Source organism: Bactrocera oleae, chromosome 3 (assembly GCF_042242935.1).
Source record: "Bactrocera oleae isolate idBacOlea1 chromosome 3, idBacOlea1, whole genome shotgun sequence".
NCBI classification, from domain to species: Eukaryota; Metazoa; Arthropoda; class Insecta; order Diptera; family Tephritidae; genus Bactrocera; species Bactrocera oleae.
The window spans coordinates 56,400,507-56,427,753 of record NC_091537.1 but is presented as its reverse complement, the minus strand read 5'-3'; the positions used below and the strand labels follow the sequence as shown (position 1 = coordinate 56,427,753).

Genomic DNA, 27,247 nt, shown 5'->3' with positions numbered 1-27,247 from the left:
CTCATTACTATTACCACAAAAGGAACACGTCACTCCGTTATCATGGCCATACTTGTACAGGTACTCTCTAAAGCAGCCATGGCCAGTTAATAATTGCGTCATATAAAAGTCCGTTTGTCCGTGCTTTCTTTCCACCCAGGTTTTCACATTTTTGATAAGCCGGTGCGTCCACCGCCCTTTGGTTGTTTCGTCCCAACGGTTTTGCCACTCGTTTAGACTCTTTTATCTTTCTTCTTTTTGTTCCTCTATTGTCAATGACCTGCCGAGTATTTTGCTGGTATCGTATATTCGTTTGAGCTCAAGTGCCATTATATATAACGGATATAATGCTAACAGCTTCTTGCGATACTGTGCGGAATGCACTGGCTACTCTGATGGCGGTTAGTCTGAACATTGAAATCACCATTTTGGCATATATTTTATGGGTCAGCGCTTGTGCCCATACAGGTGCCGCATACAACATAAATAATTGGCTGGCTTTTGCTAAAAGTAACCTTCTCGCTTGATTTGGTCCACCTATGTTAGCCTTAATTCGCGAAAGTGCCGAAAGCACTCGGGCAGCTTTTTCGCAGGTTTTTTCAATAAGTACTGTTGTAGTTGAATCTCGCATCGATTATGACACCCAGGTACTTTAGAGATGGCTGAGTTCTAATTTCATATCCGTCAATGTTCAGAGTAATGATCTCTAGTTTTTTTCTGCTCGAGATCAGGACTGCTTCTGTCTTCTGCCCCGCCAGCTGAAGTTTTGACGCGTCGAGCCAGTTTTTAATTTTCTGAGACGTAGCTACACAAACGCTTTGGATTTGGTGCAGCTCTTTTGCTACTATTGCCACAGCAATGTCATCCGCATATCCGATTATTTTCGCTTCTTTTGGTAGAGGGAGGCGCAATATTCCATCGTATAAGATATTCTATAACATTGGGCCCAAAACAGAGCCTTATGGAACTCCACCAGTTACTGCATAACTTTTCACCCCCTCCTCAGTGTCGTATAACAACAGCCTATCGGACAAGTAACATCTTATAATCCGCAATAAATATACCGGAGTATTGAGGTTCTCTAAGGCTCGTATTATGTGTGGCCAGTATGCTGAATTAAACGCATTTTTCACGTCGAAAGTGATGATTGCGCAGTATTCTTTTGTGCCATGCATCCACCTAGTACCTTCAATTGCTTTATCTGCTATTCCGGTCAACTTCTTGATTGCGTCGATAGTCGAGCGCTTCCTGCGAAACCCGTATTGGTTGCTAGATAAGCCATCTTCAACTTCTTCCAGGTGTGCTTCAAGACGTTCACAGATCAACCGCTCCAGAATTTTCCCTATTGTGTCTATCTTGCACAGTGGTCGATATGCACTAGGATCCCCAAAGAGAGTTGTGGTGTGATGTGATGTGTATGTGTGGGTGGTCTGAGTGGTGTGATGTCTGTTGTGGATCGTGTTGATGTGGTGTGTTGGCGCGCAGTGGCGTGTATGGAGATGGGAGGCGTAACTCATCTAGCCATCCCGGCCCCCCTAGGCGAATTCTAGCCTAGCAATCGCTGTAGTTGCTGCAGCGTAGCAACAACACTGCTGAGGCCAGTGGAGCGGGGGTATGTTGGCCTGGGCTGCCGACGCCGCGTTGATGCCTCCTGTCGCCGACGGTCCGCTTTGGGGTGCGGTGCAGCATGGTATGGTGCAAACGTACACTCCGGTGTCGTGTGGACCGTAGCCAAACAGTTGAGGCAGTGCCCGTACGCGTGGGCAACCTGCTGACGTTGAAGGGGCTGCATGCTTCGAAAAATGCTGCAGTGTTGCAGCCGGTGTGTGCGTCGACACAGTGGGCATCAGCTGCGTTGCGGTACCGTTGCCGGTGCTGATGAAGGTGGTCGCGCGCCATTACGGGGAGCGGTTGCAGGAACGATTGCCGCTGCGGTTCGTAGTGTTGGAGTTGCCCCAAGGCGCGGCACATTGATGGCGGACCTCACAGCTGGCGTTGGTGTTGCTGCCATATCTACTTCCAAATTGATGTGTATGAAGAAGTTGGAATGATTATACATTTGTGGCATGTAAATTTATGGCGAATGTGCCACGGTATGTGGCAGGAATGGATCGTCAATTTGATCGATCATTGCGGTTAGAATGGTTGGTTTATAACGGTTTTGTCATTTGCGGGTTTATTGGTTAGTTATACGACTAATTCATTTGCGTCGCGGTAATATCGGCGGATTGTTTGTTATTTGCAGTTTTGTCATTAGATACGGTTGGAAGAAAACATAATTTCACGAGCGGTCTTGTCAGCGTTCCGCTTTGAATACGGAGATCAACTACTCATATATGACCGTCGGAACCGTAATATAGTTTTTCTATGCGGCCAAGCCGCCATTTTGTGGGGGGTAGACAATCATCGTGTATGATAACACAGTCTCCAAGCTTTGGTGCCTTTTCTGGAGTTTTCCATCGGTACCTTTTATGAAGGTCCTTGATGTACTCTTCCTTCCATCGGCGGCTGAAATTATGATGGAGAATTTTGATTCTTTTATGAGAAAATGCCCTGGAGTTAGGGCTGTGCAGTCGGAGGGATCTTGCGAGAGTGTTGTGAGTGGCCGTGAATTGAGAACGGCTTTAATTCGGGTTAATAAGGTAGTGAATTCTTCATAATTGAATTTATAATTTCCAGCTACCTTTTTAAAGTGGGGTTTGAAGCTTTTTACTGCTGATTCCCATAAACCATCCATATGAGGAGCGCTTGGGGGGATAAACTGGCAATTAATGCCTTGGGGAGCATACTTCTGAACAATTTCAGGTGATACTTGTTTAATAAAATCCACAAACTGTTTTTCAGTGGCTCTTTGGGCTCCAATGAAGGTTTTGCCGTTATCGCTCATTAGTTTTGAGGGGAAGCCGCGTCGTCCGACGAAGCGAGCAAATGCCGCGAGAAAAGCCTCCTTAGTCAGATTTGTACATAGCTCGAGGTGCACTGCTTTTGTGTTAAAACAGACAAAGACAGCCACTTAGCCTTTCATTATGGTGGGCGACCTTAGCATGGACGCCTTTATTTGAAAAGGCCCAGCCAAATCGACACCTGTGACTGTGAAGGGCAGAGCGAAGTTACAGCGTTCCGGTGGAAGTGCTGCCATAATCTGCGTTCGCAACTTCTGCTTATGCAGAGTGCAGATCTTGCACATGAAAATGTATTTTTTTATTAGGGGCTTAAGTCGGGGAATATAGAACTCTTGGCGGACTATATGTTGCATTAGGCGATGTTCTGCGTGGAGCATAAGTAAGTGGATATAATTGAGGAGTAAAGTGGCAAGTCGGGATTTCTCTGGTATGATTAGAGGATGGCGTTCATTATACGTGAGGCTTGAATTGGCAAGCCGACCATTCGCACGAAGCAGACCTTTCGTGTCTAGGAATGGGTTAAGAACTAAGAGTGAACTCCTTTTGTCAATGGGTTTTGATTCTCTTAATAGTGTTATATCGCGGCTGAAGTAGCGCGTTTGAGTTGATGCGATTAGAGCGACCTTTGCCTTTTGCAATTCCAGGTGCGTCAATGTATCGCATTGGGGGTACTCTGAGGGAACTCCCTTAACTTTAATTTTAAGTTGCTCTATGAACTTTAACATATGAGCGATTACTCTGAGGGCTCGGGAGAACGATGAAAAGCGCTCAAGGATGTCAGTATCCTCCACTGCTGTGTGAAAGGAGTCGATTTTTCGACTTTCTGGGGCTATTATGGGCATGGGCGATTGTGGCCAAGAATCGGGAGATTCTGTTAACCATCGGGGGCCATTCCACCAGAGGGTGGTGGTGGCGAGATGCAGGGGTTTGCCAAGTGGCTGACCCCACTAGGTCAAGTATTTGAGAAGTTCGATTAGCAATGTACGTCTTCCATGCATGTGGTGGTTTTTCCAACCAGGCTAGAACAATTTCAGAATCGGACCAGAGATACAATCTATGTTTCTTCATGTTTAAATGGGTCTGCACCATGGAAGCTAATTTTGCGAGTAGTAGCGCGCCACAGAGCTCAAGTCGAGGTAGACTTAGCGTTTTTAAAGGATCTTTGCTTTTGCTACTAATAAGTGGCTTGTGGTCGCAGTATCGCTTTGTGTGCGCACATAGATAGTGGCACAGTATGCCTTCTCCGAGGCATCACAGGAGCCGTGTATTTCGACTTTGTGTTCGGGAAAATAGTTTACCAATCGTGGGATTTGTATCTGGGAAATGTCTTCCAGATTGTTTGCGAACTGGGACCATTTTTCTAAGCGAAGAGGTTTCACTTGTTCGTCCCAGTCGGTTCCGTCTAGCCATAATTCTTGTATCAAGATTTTCGCTTGTATCATAATTGGCGAAAGCCATCCCGAGGGGTCGAAAAGTTTTGCCACAGAGGATAAAATTTGGCGTTTTGTTATGGCAGATAATGCTGATATTGACTCTGTAGTGTATGAAAACTGGTCTGATATCGCGTTCCATTGGATCCCCAGAGTTTATGTTGTACTTTCCTTTTCGAATTTAAGGAAATTAGTGTCCAACAGATTTTCTTTAGGTATATCCTTTAAGATATTAGGGTGATTCGCCGTTATCTTTTTTAACGGAAACTCTGCGGTTTTGAGGGCTTGTGTCACTTGTGCTAGTGACTCGTATGCTTGTGGAAGACTGTGACTTCCAGACAGGATATCGTCTACATTCGTTTGTGTTTTTAACACCTGGGTTGTCAGAGGAAATTCTGACTTGGTGTTTTCTGCCAATTCGTGCAGTGTTTGAATGGCTAAATATGGAGCACAGGGAGGCTTTCGGAAAATAAATCGCTGAAAATCTTGATCGTGTTTATGTACGACTATTTGTCTATACATTTTTTCTCTCCGTTCTCCGTTAAATACGTATTTGAATATACGCCAATTTAAAATGAGTAGCATTAAATCTGGTTGGAGCGTGGGTCCCGAAAATAGAATATCATTTAGGGAATTCTCCGAGCTAGTAGATCTTGATGCATTAAAGACAACTCTTAATTTAGTGGTTTTTTTGTCTGGCTTTACTACTGCGTGATGAGGCAAGTAAAATGAGTAATATTTGCCATTTGTGATTTTTTCGTATGGGCTTACTTCCTCCATGTGGTCTAAATGGAGGTATTCTTCTAACACGCCATCGTACTCTGGCTTAAGCTCACCTTTTTTAAGTAAGTTCTTTTCCATACTTACAAACTGCTGTATTGCAGAGGTGCGAGAGTGACCTAAGGCGAGTGTGTTAGGAAATTGTTGTTTTAGTGGTAGTCGTACGACGTACCGACCATTATCTGATCTAGTAGTTGTGGCTTTGTAAAAGTCTTCACAATACTGATCTAGAGGGGTTGTGATTGATATGGGGGGGAGTTCTTCTAACTCCCAAAATTTTTTCAATTAAGAATTGCGGTATTCGTTTGAGATTTCCTCAATCTGAGTGGTCATGGTGGTAACTGGTTCCGAAACTAGTCCACTTAGGATCCACCCAAAAATAGTATTTTGTGCCAGAAATGTATTTGAAATTTTCTCGATACCTTCGAGTATTATCTGTGGTATGAGATCGCTGCCTAATAGAAGGTCTATTTGAGCGGGAGTGTTGCAGTTGGGATCTGCTAGCTTTAGGTGTGAAACCTTTTGCCAATGTTTGCTATTTATGTGATAGCTTGGCAGCATATTTGTAAGTTGCGGTAAGACTATAGCTTCTGCTTGTATGTGCTTATCCGCTTGGGGGGAAATTACGGTAATGGGGCAGATTTTATTTGAGTTTTGGACTACTCTTCCGCCCATTCCCGTGATTTCAAAATTGGCTAGTTTTGTTGGCAGTTGTAGCCTATTTTGAGCCCTAGACGCTATGAAAGATCGTTGTGATCCTTGGTCTATTAAGGCCCTAAGTTTAAACAGCTCTCCTCGGTGTTCGATGGAGACGACTGCTGTTGGTAGTAGTACTCTACTTTGATTTTCGCTGTGTAGCGTTTGGGTTTTTAATGCCTTTCAGCAGCATGGTGCTTCTTGGCAATTTTTGGGACTTCGCACTTCGGGATTTGCTGTTGCAACTAAACCCGTGGCTCTTTTCATATTTGCGCTGTTTGGGGGTGAGCTGGAAAATGTGTTGTAATGCAGCATTGAATGATGTCGTTTATGACAATAAACGCAATTAAATTTGCTTTCGCACTCTTTAAATGTATGTGCATGAGATAGGCAATTTGTACAAAGTCTTTTCGTTTTTATAAAATTGTTTCGATCGATAATATTCATCTTTTTGAATCTCTCGCAAGGTTTGAGCTTGTACCCCCTGTACATAGTTCGCATGACGTTTGCTTGTATTGTTCGGATGTGAACGTTTGATTTCTGAAGAAGCTTCTGTTTAAATTGTTGTTGCTACTGGCTTGAGGTTTGTGGAAGCTTTTATTTAGGTCGTGTTGAACGGTTTTCGTTCTGACCATTTTTTTATCTACCCTTTCTGCGATTTCGTATTGGGTTATTAAAAAGTCTGTCATCTTTTGCCACGTTGGGCATTTTTTCCGAGATGAGAGCGATTGCTCCCACAAAAGTAACGATTTTTCTGGTAATGCCGCGGTGCATATATTTACCAGAATAGGGTCCCAGCTGTCTGTGGGAATATTTTGTGTCGATAAAACCGACAAACAATTAGAAACAGTGGATTGTAATCTAATAAATTCATCACTTGTTTCTTTCTGAATTTTAGGCAAGTTCATTAGTATCGTTACTTGCTTATCGACCAATATTCTTTCATTTTCGTATCTCGCTTTTAGAGCTTCCCAAGCCAGATTGAAATTATCGTCATTTAGTGCGAACTGTTTGACTATGACGCCTGCTTGAGCTTTTGTTTTGTATCGGAGGTGATACAATTTTTGTGCATTTGTTAATTTTGGGTGGTTTATGTAAACGGCTGTAAACATGTCCCGGAAGGACGGCCATTGTTCATAACCACCATGAAAGATTTCTGTATCACATGTGGGCACCTTGAGATGGATGCCTGAACTTGCCTCATGACTTGTGGCAGCTCTCCTCGCTGATTTGGAGTAGGTGCAATTGCTTTTATTAGCTTAAGTTGATCGAAAATCATTGCTTTAGTATCTTCGAATTGGTCTAAGCAGTTTTCGTATTTTGCGTAAGCCGAAGATTTGAAATTTTCTGGTAGATCTGATTCGTCAGATTCTACTATGGCGTCATATGAAGCTTGGAGACGTATCCAAAAATTGTCGAGATTTTCTTTTTTGATTTCTAATGCCGATTCAGAATTATCTTGAATCGGAGCAGATGAAAATCGAGTGCAGTATCTTATTAAGCTGTCACTCTCAGCAATGAATTTACTGTATGTAATGTCTTTCCCCCTTTTTTGCTTTATAGCACCTTGCTTTGAGCGTGTAGCTTTTGCAGGTGTACATGGACTTCTTTCGTCAGAAATCATTTGGAATTTTTAGCAACTGAGTTGTTTTAGAATCTTTCGAGTCTGAGCTCATTTAAGAGATGCGCCGAAATAAAATAAAATATTTTCAATGTAAGATATATATGTATTTGAAACCTCTGTTAAGGAAATAAGGGTTTTTGGTTTTTTTTTTTTTTTTTTTTAATTAACAAATTAATAACTTTTTTAAACTCGTATGAGCACTTAACTCTTTTATGATAATAAGAGTTTTTATTGTATGAAATGAATATATTACGCGTATTTCGTGTTTTATCGCTTTTTTTCCTTTAATATTATTTAATTGATTAATATTAAACGCAAATGTTTTTTATTTTGACTTTTATTTGTAAGTATTATGTGTCCTTAATTCCTATAGGGTATACCTATAAGCGGATCAGCTGATACATATGTACTTGACGTTATGCGCAATTGAGAGCTCGTCCTAGAGATCAATGCACTTTGTACATATGTGTTTATGTAATATATTATGTTTAAATATTTTTGCGCAATCCTGCTTGTTTTTGTTGGTCAAAGAACAAGGGGTATTGCGAATATGTGCCAATGTGGACTTAGAATATTATATGTATATATGCAATCCTACTTGTTTTTGTTTAACAAAGAAAAAGGGGTATTGCGGAATATTTGCCAATGTGGACTTTGAAGCGAAGTACTAATGTATTTTTGTATACCTGAGCGTGTATATATGTACGCAGTGCGAAAAGACCGCGAAAAGGAAAGAATATACCGCAGGTATTCTTGTAAAATTTATGTATATACGTATGGATTTCACGTAATATATTTGTGCGGAATATATGTACGCAGTGCGAAAAGACCGCAAAACGTAGAATAATTTACCGCAGTTATTCGAATAAAATTTATGTATATATGTATGTATATAAAATTTTTGTGATATATGTATGTATATATTAATTTATGTTAAATATAATAAGTATATGTATGTTAAAATTTATTTTGTACGTTTTCGCTTTCGCTTTTGTTTTTTTTTTTTGCTTTTGATGTGCCTTAAGTATAAGGGGTATTGCTGGAAATTGGTGCAAGTAAATACTTGAATTGTTTAGTTTTAGAGCTATTTTTGTGTATTTGAACACAACGATAAGCAGTTAGGCAATCAAGAGTTCGTTGGATATATATTTTTTACCAAACTGTTTTATCTGTTAGCGGTATTTCGGTTTTTACCGGAAAATAAACCGAAATATAGAAACAGTTTGGTAACCGCTCTTTTTTGTTATTGCCTTTATTAAGACGGATTTTTGTAAAAAATAAACCGCAAAGGCATAAATTTCAACATACATATAATAAGAGAATATACCTATACATATACTATTGGGTGTATGCATTAATTAGTGCGGTTTTTTTACGAAAATTAAGACTTTAATGTGAAAAAATTGTTATACATTTAATGTTCAACGTTTGGCCCATCGGAAGCTATGATGTTTGCCCATCTTTCTGGCAGTTTGTGGATCCCATCCCAAAAGAACTTCTCCGGCTTGGAGGTCAAGAAAGAATCAATCCAATTTCTGATACCCTGTTCTGAAGAGAAGCGTACTCCGGTGAGGGCATTCTGCATTGATCTGAACAAGTGGTAATCGGAAGGTGCTATGTCTGGGCTATAAGGCGGGTGAGGTAGAACTTCCCACCCACAGTTTTCCAAATAGTTTTTAACTGGCCTTGCAACATGTGGCCGAGCGTTGTCATGATGAAAAATTATTGATTCGTGTCTGGTCGCATATGCTGGTCGTTTTTCCGCGATGGCCTTTTTCAAACGAATCAATTGTTTTCGGTAGAGGTCCCCATTGATTGTCTGACCCGATTTCAATAGCTCATAATAGAGCACACCCTTGTGGTCCCACCAAATACATAGCATAACCTTAGCAGCATGGATATTCGGCTTTGCCGTGGATGTTGATGGTTGGCCGGGCCTCACATACGATTTCTTGCGCTTTGGGTTATCATAATGAATCCATTTTTCATCGCCAGTGACAATCCGATGCAAAAACGACTTCTTTTGGTGGCGTTGAAGCAACATTTCCGACATGCAGAATCGACGTTCGACGTCTCTTGGCTTTAATTCATAAGGCACCCAATTTCCAAGCTTCTGGATGAATCCTAATGATTTTAATCGTCTGGAAACGGTTGCTTGATCAACTCCTAATACTTTTGCAAGTTCTTCTTGCGTCTGGCATGCATCTGCGTCGAGCAATGTCTCCAATTTTTCGTCTTGAAGTTTGTTTGGCTCTCCGGGTCGTTCTCCGTCGTCTAAGTCGAAATTGCCACTTTTAAACCGTGCAAACCACTTTTGGCACGTTCGTTCGGCTAAAGCATGGTCACCATAAACGTGCAGTAAAATACGATGGCTTTCGGCAGCACTTTTCTTCATGTTAAAATAATGAAGAAGAACTCACCGCAAAAAATTTCGACAGCACTGCACTTCTATCTATGTAGAACTTTTTTTTATTTTTTTCCTCTTTTTTTTTTTTTTTTTGTATGTGTATATGTGTTTTTTCACTGCACTGCACAGCACTTATGTCTTTTTTTTTCGTGTGTATTTCAACGTATAGCCACTTTTTTTGTTTCTCACAGCACTTATATAATAATTTATTCTTTTTTTTTTTTCGATTTTATAGTTTTTTTTTCACTCCATAGTGCCGCTCACTATAGCTCGAAGGACCAATAAATAATTGCTTCGCTTGCGCACTCACCTTTTGCACTTTGGCACTTATTTGCACCAATTTAATTAAAAAACAAGAAAAAACATTAACTTTGGTTGCGCCGAAGCTATAACACCCTTCACAAAAACAAAGGCCCCTTACAAGAACTTGATTCCGAACGTTCAATTTGTATGGCAGCTATATGATATAGTGATCTGATCTGACCAATTTCTGTGGAGAATAATTTGTTGCCTTAAGCAATAACTCGTGCCTAATTTCGTGAAGATACCTCGTCAAATAAAAAAGTGTTCCATGCAAGCACTTTACTCCGATCGTTCAGTTAATATGGCAGCTATATGCTATAGTCATCCGATCCATACAATTTCTTCGAAGATTATATTAATGCTTTAAATAATAATACATGCAAAATTTCGTGAAGATACCTCGTCAAATGAAACAGTTTTCCATACATGCACTTCATTCCGATTGTTCAGTTTGTATGGCAGCTATATGCTATAGTGGTCCGATATCGGCCGTTCCGACAAATGAGCAGCTTCTTAGGGAGAAAGAGAAGTGTTCAAAATTTCAGATCGATATCTCAAAAACTGAGGGACTAGTTCGCGTATATACAGACGGACAGACGGACAGACAGACGAACATGGCTAAATCAACTCAGCTCGTCACGGTGATCATTTATATATATACTTTATATGGTCTCCGACGTTTCCTTCTGGGTGTTACAAACTTCGTGGCAAAATTAAAATACCCTGTTCAGGGTATAATAAACACGGATACGGCTTGTATGAAAATGCTTGTGGAAAAAACACGGTCGGAAACTTGCGGACGTCTCGTCGGTTCGATTCGCTGACGAAAAAGGGGAGGTCTGGTCCTCTGTTAGTCCCTTTTGAGTGTTGGGTTGTGTAGAGTTGTGGTGTGATGTGATGTGTATGTGTGGGTGGTCTGAGTGGTGTGATGTCTGTTGTGGATCCTGTTGATGTGGTGTGTTGGCGCGCAGTGGCGTGTATGGAGGGGGGAGGCGTAACTCATCTAGCCAAGTCATATTGCACCTTATGTCTAATTTGAGAATTTCGTTTTATTAGGGAGAGATAGCTTATTTGGTGCTAACTTATACAAAAATACATACTTACAAACATATTTATGATACACAAGAATAGCAATATACAAAACATTTGTACACCAAATATTAAACCTAAACAATTGTAAAAGACCCATTCATTAGTATCTGAAGTATACAATAAAAATGGAATATATATTTACATATATGTGCACCAACACACATGCATATACATATACACGTAGTTAAAAAAATTTTAGAAATTGAATACTCGTATCAGGATGAACATTCAACCAATAAAATCAAATTCAAGTTTGACCTCTCACGTTACAAACCATTTGGAGTAAGGTTTTGTACACCATGAATATTTGCGAATGGGGAGTATAAAATGTTCGGTTACAGTCGAGCTCTTACTTACTTGTTATACTTACTTGTTACACATATGTTAGTATATTTGAACAATTTATTATATGAGAAAAAATTACAGGCTTTAGGAAATGTTGTCTGATTACAAACATTTTTAGATAAGAGGTGTCACACTTTAAAGGCATTGCTTGTGCAAAGTTTCTATCTGTAGCTGTAACATAAAGATGTCAAGATCAATTCACATGCATACCTAATTTATTATCTTTACGGATATATTTCATGCTGCAAATATTTTTCTTTACACGATTATTAACTTTTAGTAGTAGGGGATCTATGTATATACTTAAATATGTGCAGTGAACCAAAAAAAAACCTTGAACATGGAGACCTTGACTTTGAAGTGACTTATCTCCTATACTATTACAATTTTTGAACTGCATCCAAATGTGAGAAGAAAAATTGCGTTTTATTAATTTTTAAAATGCGGTTGATTTAAAACATCTTATTTTTCTTAAAAAAGTTTGAAAATCCAAAAAGATTCCGTTCTCGAAGACCAAAAGAAATCGTCAACAGTTTACATTAATTGACATTTTAACACTTTTTAAAGAAAATTAATACTTTGTATGTGCACATACAGCTTTGACATGGTTTGCAGTCTATTATTCACAGAATGCACCTAATTTTGTCTAAGTTCAGGAGGTGTACCATATTTTCCCATATTTCCTGACGAGCAACCTTAACCTCATTTGTGCTATTAACTTTGCGCTCACGTACTTTCGTTTTCATATATGCCCACAGGTGTTCAATGAGATTGAGGTTTGGACTCCTGGGGAGGATGCGGCAGCACTTTTGTCACGTTTTACAACAACCATTCCTTAACCACTAAAGCGGAATGCTTCGAGTCGTTATCCTGAACAGAGCAGTAGCCACCATTTAAGCTGAGTTCAGCTGCTAACGGATAAAATAATTTTTTAACATTGCAAAGTCCATTTTTTACATAATTTCTTCGATGAAAACAAGGTTACCGACATTTGCTCCAACTGCACACCTTTTACTTCCATTATACCACACAATGCAGCTTCCACCATGCTTGACGGTATTATTTATCATTCAGCGCTTAGACTTCCTTACGCCATACAAATCGACGATCATCACATCTAAATAAATTAAATATGGACTCATCGGTAAAAATTACAGAATCACAAAACTCGTTATCACGGTGGATATACTCTTTGAAATATAGTAAACGTTTCGCAATATTTCTCTTCGTTAATCAGGACTTGTTTCCTGGTGTGTAAGCTCTAAATTTGGGTGAAAGCAAGAAGATGGGAGCAGTTTGAGATATTTTGAGATGTTCCTTGATACTCCAAGCAACTTTGCTTTCAGCCTGGGGCGTGCAATTTTTTTTGGGCGTTTCACTACCATCAAGTCTTCCAACTCCAACCGTCTTTTAGAATTTAGCAATAATGTACTGAACAATAGTATGTGTTTTTTTTAACTATTACCTATTTCGCGAGACTTTTGTTTTCTTGCCAATATTTGATTACCTGACCTGTAAATCTTGAGATGTTTGTTTATTTACCATTTTTCTTCAAAAACTGTAACCGCATGAAAGAAATTCGCTTACCAAGTAATACAGTTTGACCATACGTAAATAATAAAAGTCAAAAATGACGGTACCTACTTGATAACTGCATTTTAAGTGTTGTCAACGTAAGTGTACAAGTTTCATCTTCAAAAAATTAAGTATTTTAATTTTTGGTAATGGTTAACATCAATATAGATTTATTGTTAAAATTTTTATAAAAAATACGATAACTATGTATATAAGATTTTCATGTTGTTACTCTTGGTTGCAGCTTAAAAGCTCAATTAGTTTAAGAGTAGCCACTTCAAAGTCAAAACATCTCTCTGTACAATTTTTTTTTTGGTTCAATGTACAACATATTTAAATGTATTTTCTGAAAAATTATTTTGGAAAAAATATAAATACCACCAAGCGTTGAAATGAGACCCCCTGTTTTCATAATTTTTTTTTTAAATATTGAAGACTATTTTAATAGGAAAGCAACATACAGCCTTGGGAAGACAAATTGTCAAGATCAAAGGACCTTGCAACATTTATTATAACGCTAATTATGGTAACTGACGGGTTTATGGTGCAAGAGAATTAGTCGGCAAATAATATTTTTCAACCGGTGGGCACCCTCTTTACATTAATTTAAGAAAAACAAATATCTTCGACATTACGTTGATATTATGGAATAAGAAAGTAAAAAAATAAGAATTGCTGAATGTACTATTCAAAGGGTCATTATAAAATATTGTCCTGCATTATTCCAAATATAACTTAGCCAAGGATAATTTAATTTTTCGCTGGTACACTGACTTCGCACTGACTGAAGTAGGACGACTCTAATATGTATAAATATAGTATACCTCCTGAAGTACGAAGGGGATTAATCCTAATTCACACATAAGCATGATGTAATTAACCCGTTGGATAATAAGATATCTTCAGAATTGTGAAGAAATTTCCTAGTGTATATAATGTAATCTAGTGTATGTATAATGTAATGTTACTTAAATGTACCAATGTAATGTACAATAGTTTTCGTTTTCAGTTTATAAATGTAGCCTCCGGCGCTAAAAATATGTCATATGTTTTGAGTTGGTTGTAGAGCAGCAATACCCAACGACACCGTTAATATTTTGCATGTGTAATGCGCACTTCGGATTTATATACTTAGTCTTGCCATACATTACTAAGTTTACAATCCATTCTGCGAGGTCACATTGTCAGAAAAAAATGCCGTTATTACACCCTGAACAGGGTTTGCCACCCAGAAGGGAAGATCGGGGATCCTAAAAAATATACATACATATATACGGCGTCTATCAATAGGGATGGCGTGAGTTTGATACCTCATGGCGACCATGTTTGTTAACGGATTTGTGTCAAGTTTTGTGTGTTCAACAAGGTTTGCCATTTCATCATATCACGATTTATTTTGGTACAACGCTTGGAAATTGTCCAGGATTATTACGCAAATTTACGTTCTCCAAAAAAATCACAAAGTCACGTTTTCGATGAACATAATTCTCAGCTGAGGCCCTCATCTGGCTTAATGATTCGGTCTAAAAACCATTTTAACATCACATCGATTTTGTTGGTAGACCCTATAAAAAATATCAACATGATAAGCTGAGATGATTTAGCCTTGTCCGTCTCTCTGTATATACGCGAACTAGTCGCTTAGTTTTTGAGATATCGATCTAAAAATTTGCACACATTTGCATATAGCAGCCATACAAACCGAACGATCGAAATAAAGTACTTGTATTGAAAACTTTTTCATTTGACGAGATATCGTATCGAAATTTTACATGAGTTATTGGCTGAGGCAATTAGGCAATTTTCGAAGAAATCGTTGAGATCGGAGCAGCTCGACAGTCGGGTCTACGTAACCGGAACGGACCCGGATTTATTCCGGCCAAGGACTGTCAACTCGGCAGAATTCTGCCGCTACAACAACAACAACAACATCGGACCAGCTGCCATACCAACTGAGTGATGGGAATCAAGTACTTGCATGAAAAACTTTTTCATTTGGCGAGATATCTTCATCTTCATGAATCATTATCTAAGGAAATAATTTAATTTCCAAAGAAATTGTTCAGATCGGATCACTATAGCATATAGCTGCCTTACAAACTGAACGACCGGAATCAAGTTCATGTAAGGAAAATTTTGTACTTGTGAAGGGTATCATAGCTTCGGTGCAACCGAAGTTAACATTTTCTCTTGTTTTTTATTATAATGTGTATGCATTGTCTACTCATATACAATAATCAGTTCAGTGTTTGCTTTCTCTTATTAACAAGGAAACCATATTGCGGTGATTGTTTAAATGTAGAAAAAGGCAAGTAAAATTTATAAGCTACTCAACAAACTTTATATTTCGAGAATTGTGTTTACCGCACTATTGATAATTTTTCCCAAGCGTACAGTTCATGACCTAAAGATAAAAAGCTGCTTCGCGTGGTTCGAACTCATTCAGTCACTAAAACTATTCGTGAAATCATTCACAGAAATCCCATAAAAAAATAAATAATGCCAAAAAAATTGATATATCGACCAGATCAAGGACACTTATTCGAGATGATTTACCATTGATCAACTAGACATCTTCTGACATCGCACTTGAAGCAAATTAGACTCAACAGATGCAAGCGACTTCTTTATGGGCACGAAGAAATTTTTAATAAGCAGACTCAATAGAAACTGTGCGTGCTGCTATTATTGCTTGTCAGTGATGTCTTTTTCTAACAATTTTCATTTAAAATTTAATCAAAAACTCGGTTCGGCCGCGAGTCAGTTGTAGAGGAAGGACCTCTTCTACGTTGGAATGACCAGGCGGAAAAGAACAAACTTGGTTTAACTTAGTACAAATATTTATTATTAAGATAATATAAGCGGTAACCACCAAAAAATAGAGAAGATCTAAGGCTATTTTTGCACACTTAACTTATTTTCTTTCACAATATTCGTCTTGTTGGCTTCGAGTTAACTGAGTCTTGTAATTAGCTAAATAAATAAACGCTTACTTTTTTCTTTCTTTTACTTACCAAATTTTGGAATAAAAATATCAGCTTTATTCGTAATACTACGTTGAAGCGAAAGCAACGCTTGCAGCCACTGTAACATTTCAGATTCAGTTTCTAAAACTATGCCGAAGCCACCGTCTTTCGTTGCAAGTGCTATTACATAGTCATGCTTTGTATCTAATCTCCGATTAATATTAAAGCAGTTTTCTAATTTTAGCACTCGTTTAGGAGCTAAGCCAGACTTAAACTTTCTCATGCTATCAAAATATTCCAACCGAGCGCTTTCTTGGGTAGTATCTCTATATAATACGAAGAACTTTTTTTTCATAGTATTCAATTTTTTTTGGTATCCAGATAACATCAAACCGTCCTCATAATTCGTGTCGATAAGTTTTGACATTTTATCCTATAGATAAAGTAAAATTGAGGAGATGATTATTAATATTTAGCATATTTTTAAAATTAATAATTTCGACTAATCTTCAAAATTTACACAAAAAATACTTATAGGTTAGACGTCAAAACTATTTTAATAAGTATATAAGGTAAAATTAAGATGTATTTCAATATAAACCTATATATGGTATATAACATATATTTGCGGATGCATTAAATCGCATTAGATATAGTTCTCCAAATAAAAGGCTCTACATGTTTTAACATTTTACTCTTGCAGAAATTTGATCAGAGATTTACCATTGGACCATTTACCATAAGATGAACAGTCAATTGTACAATCAATTTGTACATTAGTCAAGAAATTATTAAATTATTGTGCTTTAAATATCTCAGTTGATGAAATTGATTAATTTTGGAAGTTTTAAAGAATCTTAATAAGTAGACAAATGTGCAATGAACCGCGCTGGTGACTTTCTGTCGTGTTCTGGTCTGCGCACCACACGAGAGTGGAGTGCGTCGTACGTTGCCCCATGCTGAAGGAGTCTGCCCCCGCAATCACATACAGTGGCGTTGCCAATCAACACCACAGTGCGACAACCGCCCATGCGGATAGTACAGCTTCAACAACCACCACCTACACGCATCCCACTCACCCCTAGGATCACGACTGGACACCCGCGACAAACGCGACTCTTACAATTCAACTGCAACGGACTCCAGAGTAAGATCGAGGAGATAGTTGCATTCATGAGCCGGGGGCGCGTAACGATAGCTGCGGTACAAGAAACCAAGCTAAACAGCCGCTCAGATCTTCTGAGTTGTGCAGGTTTCAACGTTTTACGTAAGGATCGCGAGCGAGATAATGGTGGAGGCCTAGCCTTCATATTGCACAACACCGTTCAGTATCGTCTTATCGATGTTGACATCGACCGTAGGGACACTACTCTAGAATCTCAGGGTATAGCTGTCCGGTCAGGCGATGTCGAGCTCGAAATATTTAACATATACATCCCCCCAGTTACATGTTGCCCAACAGGATATCACCCGAACATAGATGCGCTACTTCGTGGTGAAAACCGTTTGGTGCTAGCGACTTTAACGCGCATCACGATCTTTGGCATTCCTGCCTGTCAAACGATCGTAGGTGGATGGAGCTGGCGGAACAGATAGACGATTCGACATTCTGCACAATGAATGACGAAGCCCCCACCAGAATTATGGGCACCTGTAATAGCTCGCCAGATATTACCATCGCTAGCGGTGGTCTGATAAATAGTATAACCTGGCGACCTATGCTAACTCTCGCATCAGACCATCTGCCCATAATTATCTCGATCGAGAAACCTCCTTACTTTCTTTCTGTGGACAACCGCACTTATGTTAACTTTAACAAAGCTAACTGGGTCGGCTTCACAGAATTTACTGAGAGCACCTTCTACGCACTATCCATTCCTACGGACGTCATCGTTGGCGAGCGTCAATTCCGCAAGGTGATCGCTGCTGCTACTGCTCGCTTCATACCGGCTGGAAGAATCGCGGAACTCCGCCCTAATTTCCCAGCCGAAGCAGGTGTATAAGCAAACGAGCGCGACACCTTACGCCATGCCGCTCCCTGTGATCCCCGAATAAGGGATCTCAATTTGGAGATTCGGCAAATGGTAAATCATCATTAGCGGACAAAATGGATAGAGCACCTGAAGTCCTGCAACCTCTCCACCGGTGTGAGTAAGCTTTGGACTACTGTCAAGGCCCTGTCAAATCCGAGAAGACATGACGATCGGGTTGAAATTCAATTCGATGGTCATGCCACCTCGGACCCGAAGAAGTGCGCAGCTATTTCAGCCGACAATTTACACTGCACCCTTCGACTGACAAGGACAAACGACGTGTTACCCGACGGCTGCGCAAAATGCCAAAAGACTGCGCACCACTTACTTTCACCGATGGGGAGGTTCAGAGTGTCATCAAAGAGGCGAAATCGTCTAAATCCATTGGCCCTGACGGAATAAGCATGCTGATGCTAAAACACCTAGGCCCAACGGGAGTAAATTATCTCACCAAGATCCTCAACCTGTCGATATCCACTCTTCAAATACCCGATGTGTGGAAAGTCGGAAGAGTGGTCCCACTACAAAGGGGAGTCTTATCGCCCGATAACTCTCCTTTCCCCAGTAGTGAAGACACTTGAGGCCTTGTTACTCCCGTCATTCACTCACCACCTGAGCCTAGCAGATCATCAGCATGGCTTCCGTAAAGTGCACAGTACCACCACAGCACTTAGCGTCATAAACGCCCAGATACTTCATGGCCTGAACCAGAAGCCACCCTGCGAGAGGACGATACTCGTAGCGTTGGACTTGTCAAAAGCTTTTGACATAGTCAATCACACAACGCTACTTGAGGACCTAGAACAATCAACGCTCCCTCCAGGGCTGAAGCGGTGGACTATGAACTACATGAGCGGTCGGCATTCAGCCGTACTGTTTCGAGGTCAAAACTCCAAACTTAGGAAAATTAAACAGGGGGTTCCGCAGGGCGGTCTCCTACTACTACTACTACTGTTTAATTTTTATAATTCGAAACTCCCCTAGCCACCAGCGGAAATTTCAGTGACCTCGTACGCTGATGACTGTACGATATTGACGTCGGGAAATGGAATCGATGGCATGTGTTCAAAAGTAAACAGCTACCTCTCCGATCTTTCTCGCTTCTTCTCTTCAAGGAGCCTAACACTCTCTCCCACTAAATCCACAGCGACCATATTCACAAATTGGACGAAGGAGTACAGACTGGACCTGAATATTTCAGTCGATGGAAACAAAAATTCCGACAGTAAATAATCCTAAAATTTTAGGCGTCACTTTGGACAGGCTGTGCTCTTTCACTCCTCACACGACCACGATAACTGCGAAAGTACAGAGCCGCAACAAAATCCTCAAATCGCTTGCCGGCAGCTCTTGGGGAAAAGACAAAGAAACGTTGTTGGCAACATACAAGGCAATCAGCCGACCGGTCCTAAATTACGCAGCCCCAATATGGTCTCCTGGATGCAGTGACACGTAGAAGAAGAAGCTTCAGACCTGTCAGAACACTGCACTCCGAACTACCACGGGATGCCTCTTGATGTCTCCAATCGAACACCTACATAGTGAGGCCCGTATGCTTCCGGTTAAGGAACACAACGAACTCCTCTCTAAGCAGTTTCTACTGGGGTGTTTTCGTAGAAACCACCCCTGTAGTCGCCTGACTGTAGCGGAGCCGCCTCCTAGGAACATCAAGAGGTCTTTCCTTGACTACGTCGACGACATTAGACAGTACGCCGACCGGACTTCGGACGCAACGAACTTCAGACAGGCACTGACCGCCATTCACAGTGGAGCCATCAACACCTTCACAGACTCCCTCTCAGTGAATGGCGTAATAGGAGTCAAACCACCACCCATAGCAGACATAGAGCTCGAGTTGCCTCGCGAAACCAGAGTGACCCTTGCGCAACTTCGTTCCGGATACTGTAGCAGGTTAAACTCCTACTTATCCAGAATAGACCCCGACATACTAAACACATGTCCTACGTGCAATGAGTCTCCGCATGACACTAACCACCTCTTTGCATGCCCAACAAACCCCACCCATCTAACACCCTTCTCCCTATGGTCCGACCCCGTCGAAACAGCTCGTTTCCTGGGCCTCCCGTTAGATGACCTCGACGACAACGAATTGGGAATTTATCACCCAAACGGGGACTAGGTAACCGTTACAACAACAACAACAACAGCTTCAGGAAGTTCTGTGAAAGCATCTCCTCAACGCCCGAGACAGAAAGGCTGCATAAGGCTCTGGCGAGAAGCAAGACGGACACAGTACTAGCAATTAAAAGATCGGATTGGACGTATACCTCCAGCGCAGAACAAAAACCACGGCTCTTCTACTTGCGCAGTTCCCGGAGACAATTCGAGAAGACCAGATTGGACCTATAGTCGAACGAAAGCCATCTCGCTTAGATTGGATAATCGCAAAACAGCTCTTCACTGCGGACTCCATCAAGTGGGCTTTGGCTTCTTTCAAAAAATATAAGTCCCCGGGTGCGGATGGCATCCTTCCAGCATTTCTGCAACAGGAGGAGCAGGTCCTATTGTACCGTCTTGTTCGGCTGATGAGGGATAGCCAGAATCTTAGAACCATGGTGCATTGCAAAGATGATCTTCATACCCAAGGTAGGAAAGAAACACTATACATTGGCGAAATCCTTCAGGCCAATCAGTCTAACTTCCTTTCTACTTAAGAGTATGGAAAAGATCATTGACTACGAAATACGATCGAAGGTGCTGACGACTGCACCGCTACATGCGAAGCAGCATGCTTACAGAGCAGGTAGATCAACTAATACTGCTCTGTATCAGTTAACCTCAGAGATCCGTAGTTCGTTAGATGGGGGCGAGGTGTTGTTACGCGCCTTCCTTGACATCGAAGGTGCTTTTGAAAATACGTCTCAAGAAAGCCTATCAAGAGCACTGGAGACAAGGAGTGTGGCAGCATCGGTACGCAGATGGATAGAAACCGTACTGCGTACCAGGATAGCTGAAACCACAGTAAGCAATACCAGAATTCGTGTGGGCAGGGCCTAGTTGTGGACGAACTTCTTGAGCTGCCAACGAGCAATGGAATCGCTGTCAAGGATATACCTACGACATTGTTATCTCAGCCAGGGGTAAATTTGAGACACTATCTGCGATATTGTACGAAGGGGATTGAGACTGACAAAAGGGTGGTGTCTTGTGGTTGGCTTATACATCAACCCCTCTAAAGCTACATTCATACCGTTTACCAGACAAAGGTAATCACCGGAGCCCAAAAATCTATCCTTTGGCGGCAGAGAGCTAGAGATGGCTAACACGGTCTATTATCTAGGCCTCACGTTGCATTCCACTCTACGGTGGAAGCACCATGTGAACCTGACCTTAGTCAAAGCTACGAAAGCGCTCATGGTGTGCAAGCGATCTCTGCCTATAAGGTCAAATCGTTACTAGTGCAGGAGTGTATAGAACGGCTGAACAGCCTATCAAGCGGCAACCAAGTGCACCTTATCTGGAGCCTTTTCACAAGGATATAGCCGGGAACGAACTGCCTGACGAGCTAATGCGCTCTGCAGCCTCTACAAGAATGGTAGGACCAGAGCCTTTCATCGCGGTTGGACCGCACACCATTAAAGAGCTACTCCGTAGTGAGAAAAGAGCAGGCAGGGAGAGACATTGGCAATCTAATCTAAATCTGCTGCGTTTGCGCTAAAAGGCTACATCCAAACTCCACCTCGGTTAGGTGCAATACATGCAATGGATGGAGCCATCTTAAGACCTGTTCAGGCCTTAAGACACATAGGGAGTGGACCACAAGTTACGTGGCCCCATGCTGTCAACGCAATAATGCGACATCTGCCTCAACGGCTGTGCAACCTGCACCATGTTCGCGCACTGCGCTGCCACTCCAGTCGAGTGGCCAAGATAGGACCTCCACGGCCCTAAGGAGCTCACACAGACAGCATGACTCCCAGTCTGACCAACATCCCTCCCCCCCAACCTTCATCCAGCTCCAATTCTGGTGCGAGAACCACCCCGCAACTCCTGGTTCCTCGCACAGTCTGTTCCGTGTGTCAGACCACAATACGCCGGAATGTCACATCAGTCAAGTGCAATTCTTGTACAATCACATACAGTGGCGTTGCCAATCAACACCACAATGCGACAACCGCCCATGCGGATAGTACAGCTGCAACAACCACCACCTACACGCACCCCACTCACCCCTAGGATCACGACTGGACACCCGCGACAAACGCGACTCTTACAATTCAACTGCAACGGACTCCAGAGTAAGATCGAGGAGATAGTTAATCATCATTAGCGAACAAAATGGATAGAGCACCTGAAGTCCTGCAACCTCTCCACCGGTGTGAGTAAGCTTTGGACTACTGTCAAGGCCCTGTCAAATCCGAGAGGACATGACGATCGGGTTGAAATTCAATTCGATGGTCATGCCTCCTCGGACCCGAAGAAGTGCGCGAGCTATTTCAGCCGACAATTTACACTGCACCCTTCGACTGACAAGGACAAACGACGTGTTACCCGACGGCTGCGCAAAATGCCAAAAGACTGCGCACCACTTACTTTCCCCGATGGGAAGGTTCAGAGTGTCATCAAAGAGGCGAAATCGTCTAAATCCATTGGCCCTGACGGAATGAGCATGCTGATGCTAAAACACCTAGGCCCAACGGGAGTAAATTATCTCACCAAGGTCCTCAACCTGTCGATATCCACTCTTCAAATACCCGATGTGTGGAAAGTCGGAAGAGTGGTCCCACTACTGAAACCTGGGAAACCCGCCAACAAAGGGGAGTCTTATCGCCCGATAACTCTCCTTTCCCCAGTAGTGAAGACACTTGAGGCCTTGTTACTCCCGTCATTCACTCACCACCTGAGCCTAGCAGATCATCAGCATGGCTTCCGTAAAGTGCACAGTACCACCACAGCACTTAGCGTCATAAACGCCCAGATACTTCATGGCCTGAACCAGAAGCCACCCTGCGAGAGGACGATACTCGTAGCGTTGGACTTGTCAAAAGCTTTTGACACAGTCAATCACACAACGCTACTTGAGGACCTAAAACAATCAACGCTCCCTCCAGGGCTGAAGCGGTGGACTATGAACTACATGAGCGGTCGGCATTCAGCCGTACTGTTTCGAGGTCAAAACTCCACACTTAGGAAAATTAAACAGCGGGTTCCGCAGGGCGGTCTCCTACTACTACTACTACTGTTTAATTTTTATAATTCGAAACTCCCCCAGCCACCAGCGGGAATTTCAGTGACCTCGTACGCTGATGACTGTACGATATTGACGTCGGAAAATGGAATCGATGGCATGTGTTCAAAAGTAAACAGCTACCTCTCCGATCTTTCTCGCTTCTTCTCTGCAAGGAGCCTAACACTCTATCCCACTAAATCCACAGCGACCATCTTCACAAATTGGACGAAGGAGTACAGACTGGACCTGAATATTTCAGTCGATGACACAAAAATTCCGACAGTAAATAATCCTAAAATTTTAAGCGTCACTTTGGACAGTCTGTACTCTTTCACTCCTCACACGACCGCGATAACTGCCAAAGTACAGAGCCGCAACAAAATCCTCAAGTCGCTTGCCGGCAGCTCTTGAGGAAAAGACAAAGAAACGTTGTTGGCAACATACAAGGCAATCGGCCGGCCGTTCCTAAATTACGCAGCCCCAATATGGTCTCCTGGATGCAGTGACACGCAGAAGAAGAAGCTTCAGACCTGTCAGAACACTGCACTCCGAACTACCACGGGATGCCTCTTGATGTCTCCAATCAAACACCTACATCGCCTGACTGTAGCGGAGCCGCCTCCTAGGAACATCAAGAGGTCTTTCCTTGACTACGTCGACGACATTAGACAGTACGCCGACCGGACTTCGGACGCAACGCACTTCAGACAGGCACTGATCGCCATTCATAGTGGAGCCATCAACACCTTCACAGACTCCCTCTCAGTCATAGGAGTCAAACCACCACCCATAGCAGACATAGAGCTCGAGTTGCCTCGCGAAACCAGAGTGACCCTCGCGCAACTTCGTTCCGGATACTGTAGTAGGTTAAACTCCTACTTATCCAGAATAGACCCCGACATACTAAACACATGTCCTGCGTGCAATGAGTCTCCGCATGACACTACCTACCTCTTTGCATGCCCAACAAACCCCACCCATCTAACACCCTTCTCCCTATGGTCCGACCCCGTCGAAACAGCTCGTTTACTGGGCCTCCCGTTAGATGACATCGACGACAATGAGTCTGGAATTTATCACCCAAACGGGGACTAGGTAACCGTTACAACAACAACAACAACAAGACATTGGCAATTCCCACAACAGCCGGTTCAACGTTACCGGAATTGATACCAATGGCTGTTATTTCGGTGTTAGTTTAAGTGTGTCGTCATTAGAGCAACACCTAGCAGCAGGGTTTCTCCGTATCCTCTGGGTCCGTGCTGACATCGAATCCACCCCGGGCCCCGAGGAACTCTTTTGCTGCATATGCGTTAAAAGGCTCCATACAAACTTCACCTCGGTTAGGTTCAATACATGCAATGGATGGAGCCATCTCAAGACCTGCTCAGGCCTTAAGACCCATAGGGTGTGGACCACGAGTTACGTGGCCCCATGCTGCCAACGCAATATTGCGACACCATCCTTAACGGCTGCACCATGTTCGCGCACTGCGCCGCCACTCCAGTCGAGTGGCCAAGAAAGGACCTAAGGAGCTCTAGGCAGCATGACTCCCAGTGTGACTGGCTGGAAGAATCGCGGAACTCCGCCCTAATTTCTCAGCCGAAGCAGCTGTACTAGCAAACGAGCGCGACATATTACGCCATGCCGATCCCTGTGATCCTTGAATACGGGATCCCAATTTGGAGATTCGGCAAATGGTAAATCATCATAAGCGGACAAAATGGATAGAGCACCTGAAGTCCTGCAACCTCTCCACCGGTGTAAGCAAGCTGTGGACTACTGTCAAGGCCTTGTCTAATCCGAGGATACATGACGACCAGGTTGAAATTCAATTCGATGGCCATACCTCCTCGGACCCGAAGAGATGCGCGAGCTATTTTAGCCGACAATTTACACTGCGCAAAATGCCAAAAGACTGCACACCACTTACTTTCACCGATGGGGAAGTTCAGAGTGACATCAAAGAGGCCAAATCGTCTAAATCCATGATGATGGTATTGACGAATATCGGAGATCGTCGAACTCCTTTCCGCGCTGGCGACTTTCGGCCGCGCTTCAGAAAAATTATCCTGGTCAGTCCAAAACCGGGGTGTTCATAATTCAATCGCTTCAAAATCCTTTGTACACTTGCAGCCTTCGGCCACGCTAAAAAAAAATAACCCTGGTCGGTTCAACACCGGTGTGTTCATTATTCAATCGCGTCAAACTGCTTTCTGCTATTCACCCGTAAAATAAGGCCCTTAAAAAAATTACTGGACTAGTAAACACAGGAAAATACCAGCTAATTATTCGGTTCATTCTTTTCACAAAAACGAATTTGACCGGATGACTACATATAAATTATTCGTATGGTACCCGGACTAATAGTCACTGCGTTAAATTAAATTAAGAGGATTTTCTCTATCTGCCCATACCCATTTTATTCCCGAAATCCTGGAACGGTATTCTAGAGTTTTCCCATTATCTTTTCAATGGCTCAGGTAGAAGGGATAACACGCTCATTTACCTACCCTGTAATTAGCGTAAAATTCCAATCATTTACTTTATTTTACTGTCAATATTTGGTACATATGAGAAATCCATAGAAATAGTTAGTCAAATATTTTCCATATGCATTTGCTGCGAAGTAAGCAGACGAAAATATGGTTCGTTCTAGTTACCGAATACAATGCGAGTAGTCCATTTGAGGATAGGATAAAGACTAACAAATATTGTTAAGCTATCGATATCACCTTGATTTGTTCATTTGCGATAGTTGGATATTATTCTTGACTTTAAAGATTACGAGTGCAAAATATGATGTCTAATGGAAACGTATATACATATGTAGTTATGTATATGTATACTATATGGCAACAATGATAAAAGCATTGCAGAATTTGTGTATTCAATGCTCGGTATATTATTTGATATATAAATCACATTTGTAGGCATAATTTTTCAAAAAATTTTTAGTTAGGGCAAAGCACAAATGTATATTGTGGACATGTGCATACACATATGTAAATATTAACAAGGTAGCTAATACGTAAATATGTTCGCTTGAAAATGTTCAATGAGTTGATATATTATTGATCACCATTTTTGTAGTTTGCACTTTCATCAGTTTGAATAGTTAATATTTAATGCAGGATACACATCATCGTATCACTGTAGCTCATTTCGAATTTATTATATTAAACATTTATTAAATTTACGACACATTTTTATTCACCATTTAGGCAGCACTATGAAATCAAAACAAAAATATTGCAACGATAAAAGCATACCTATTTATGCATACAAAACAAACAATTCATATATTTATTATAATAAATAGGAATAAAGAAATTGTTAACTACTAATATTTCGCGACAATCAGAAGCAAGCACCAAATGTAAAAAAACGTTTGCATATTGTAAGCAATAACAAAGCTCATATACTACGTACTACACTATTGGAATTTGTAGAATTCATTTCCCTTATCAGTGCTGCCACCCCATAAAATGGTCTCGTGAGCAGAACTTTTTTCAATTTACCTGTTTTTCTTTTTGACTATATACACAGCAAGAATGATAGAATACTAGATTACGCCAATCGTCATCTTGTGACGTAATTCTTTTGGTATGGGAAGAGGCAAGGTAGAATAACTTTCAAATATGCTTAATTTATTATAATGTATCATGTTTTAGCGCTGGGTATGCAGTCAGATTTTGTGTGGCACAGGACGCGTTTATTTCTAAATTTAAATCTAATTTTGCATACGGTAGTATATAAAATTTTTCGCTACGTATGACACTTTGAGATTTTACATATTATAGTATATACTAATAAATTTTGCACTGTACGAGACGCATTAAATGTTATAATGTACCAAAGTACGTTTTAACCGATGAGAATAAATGAAATCGATTACATCGTTTAAGAAAAAATGATTTGGA

The 27,247-nt window shown here is 41.4% G+C and overlaps 1 protein-coding gene across 5 annotated transcripts in view; it reads right to left on the bottom strand.

Annotated features, from left to right (window-relative positions):
* The window catches only part of LOC106623728 (insulin receptor substrate 1), an 82,129-nt gene extending 55,368 nt beyond the window's left edge, over positions 1-26,761 (bottom strand). For 2 of the 5 annotated variants that reach the window (XM_070106651.1, XM_070106652.1), the window contains exons 1-2: positions 26,407-26,543; positions 16,149-16,533 (exon numbers count right to left, since the gene is read on the bottom strand). In XM_070106651.1, coding sequence (XP_069962752.1) covers positions 16,149-16,533; positions 26,407-26,430 — 409 coding nt within the window. In that variant the 5' untranslated portion in view covers positions 26,431-26,543. Of the gene's footprint in view, positions 1-16,148; positions 16,534-26,406 lie in introns of all 5 variants that reach the window. The other 3 variants (XM_070106655.1, XM_070106654.1, XM_070106653.1) reach the window with 3 other exon arrangements.
* Positions 26,762-27,247: the final 486 nt, after the last annotated feature.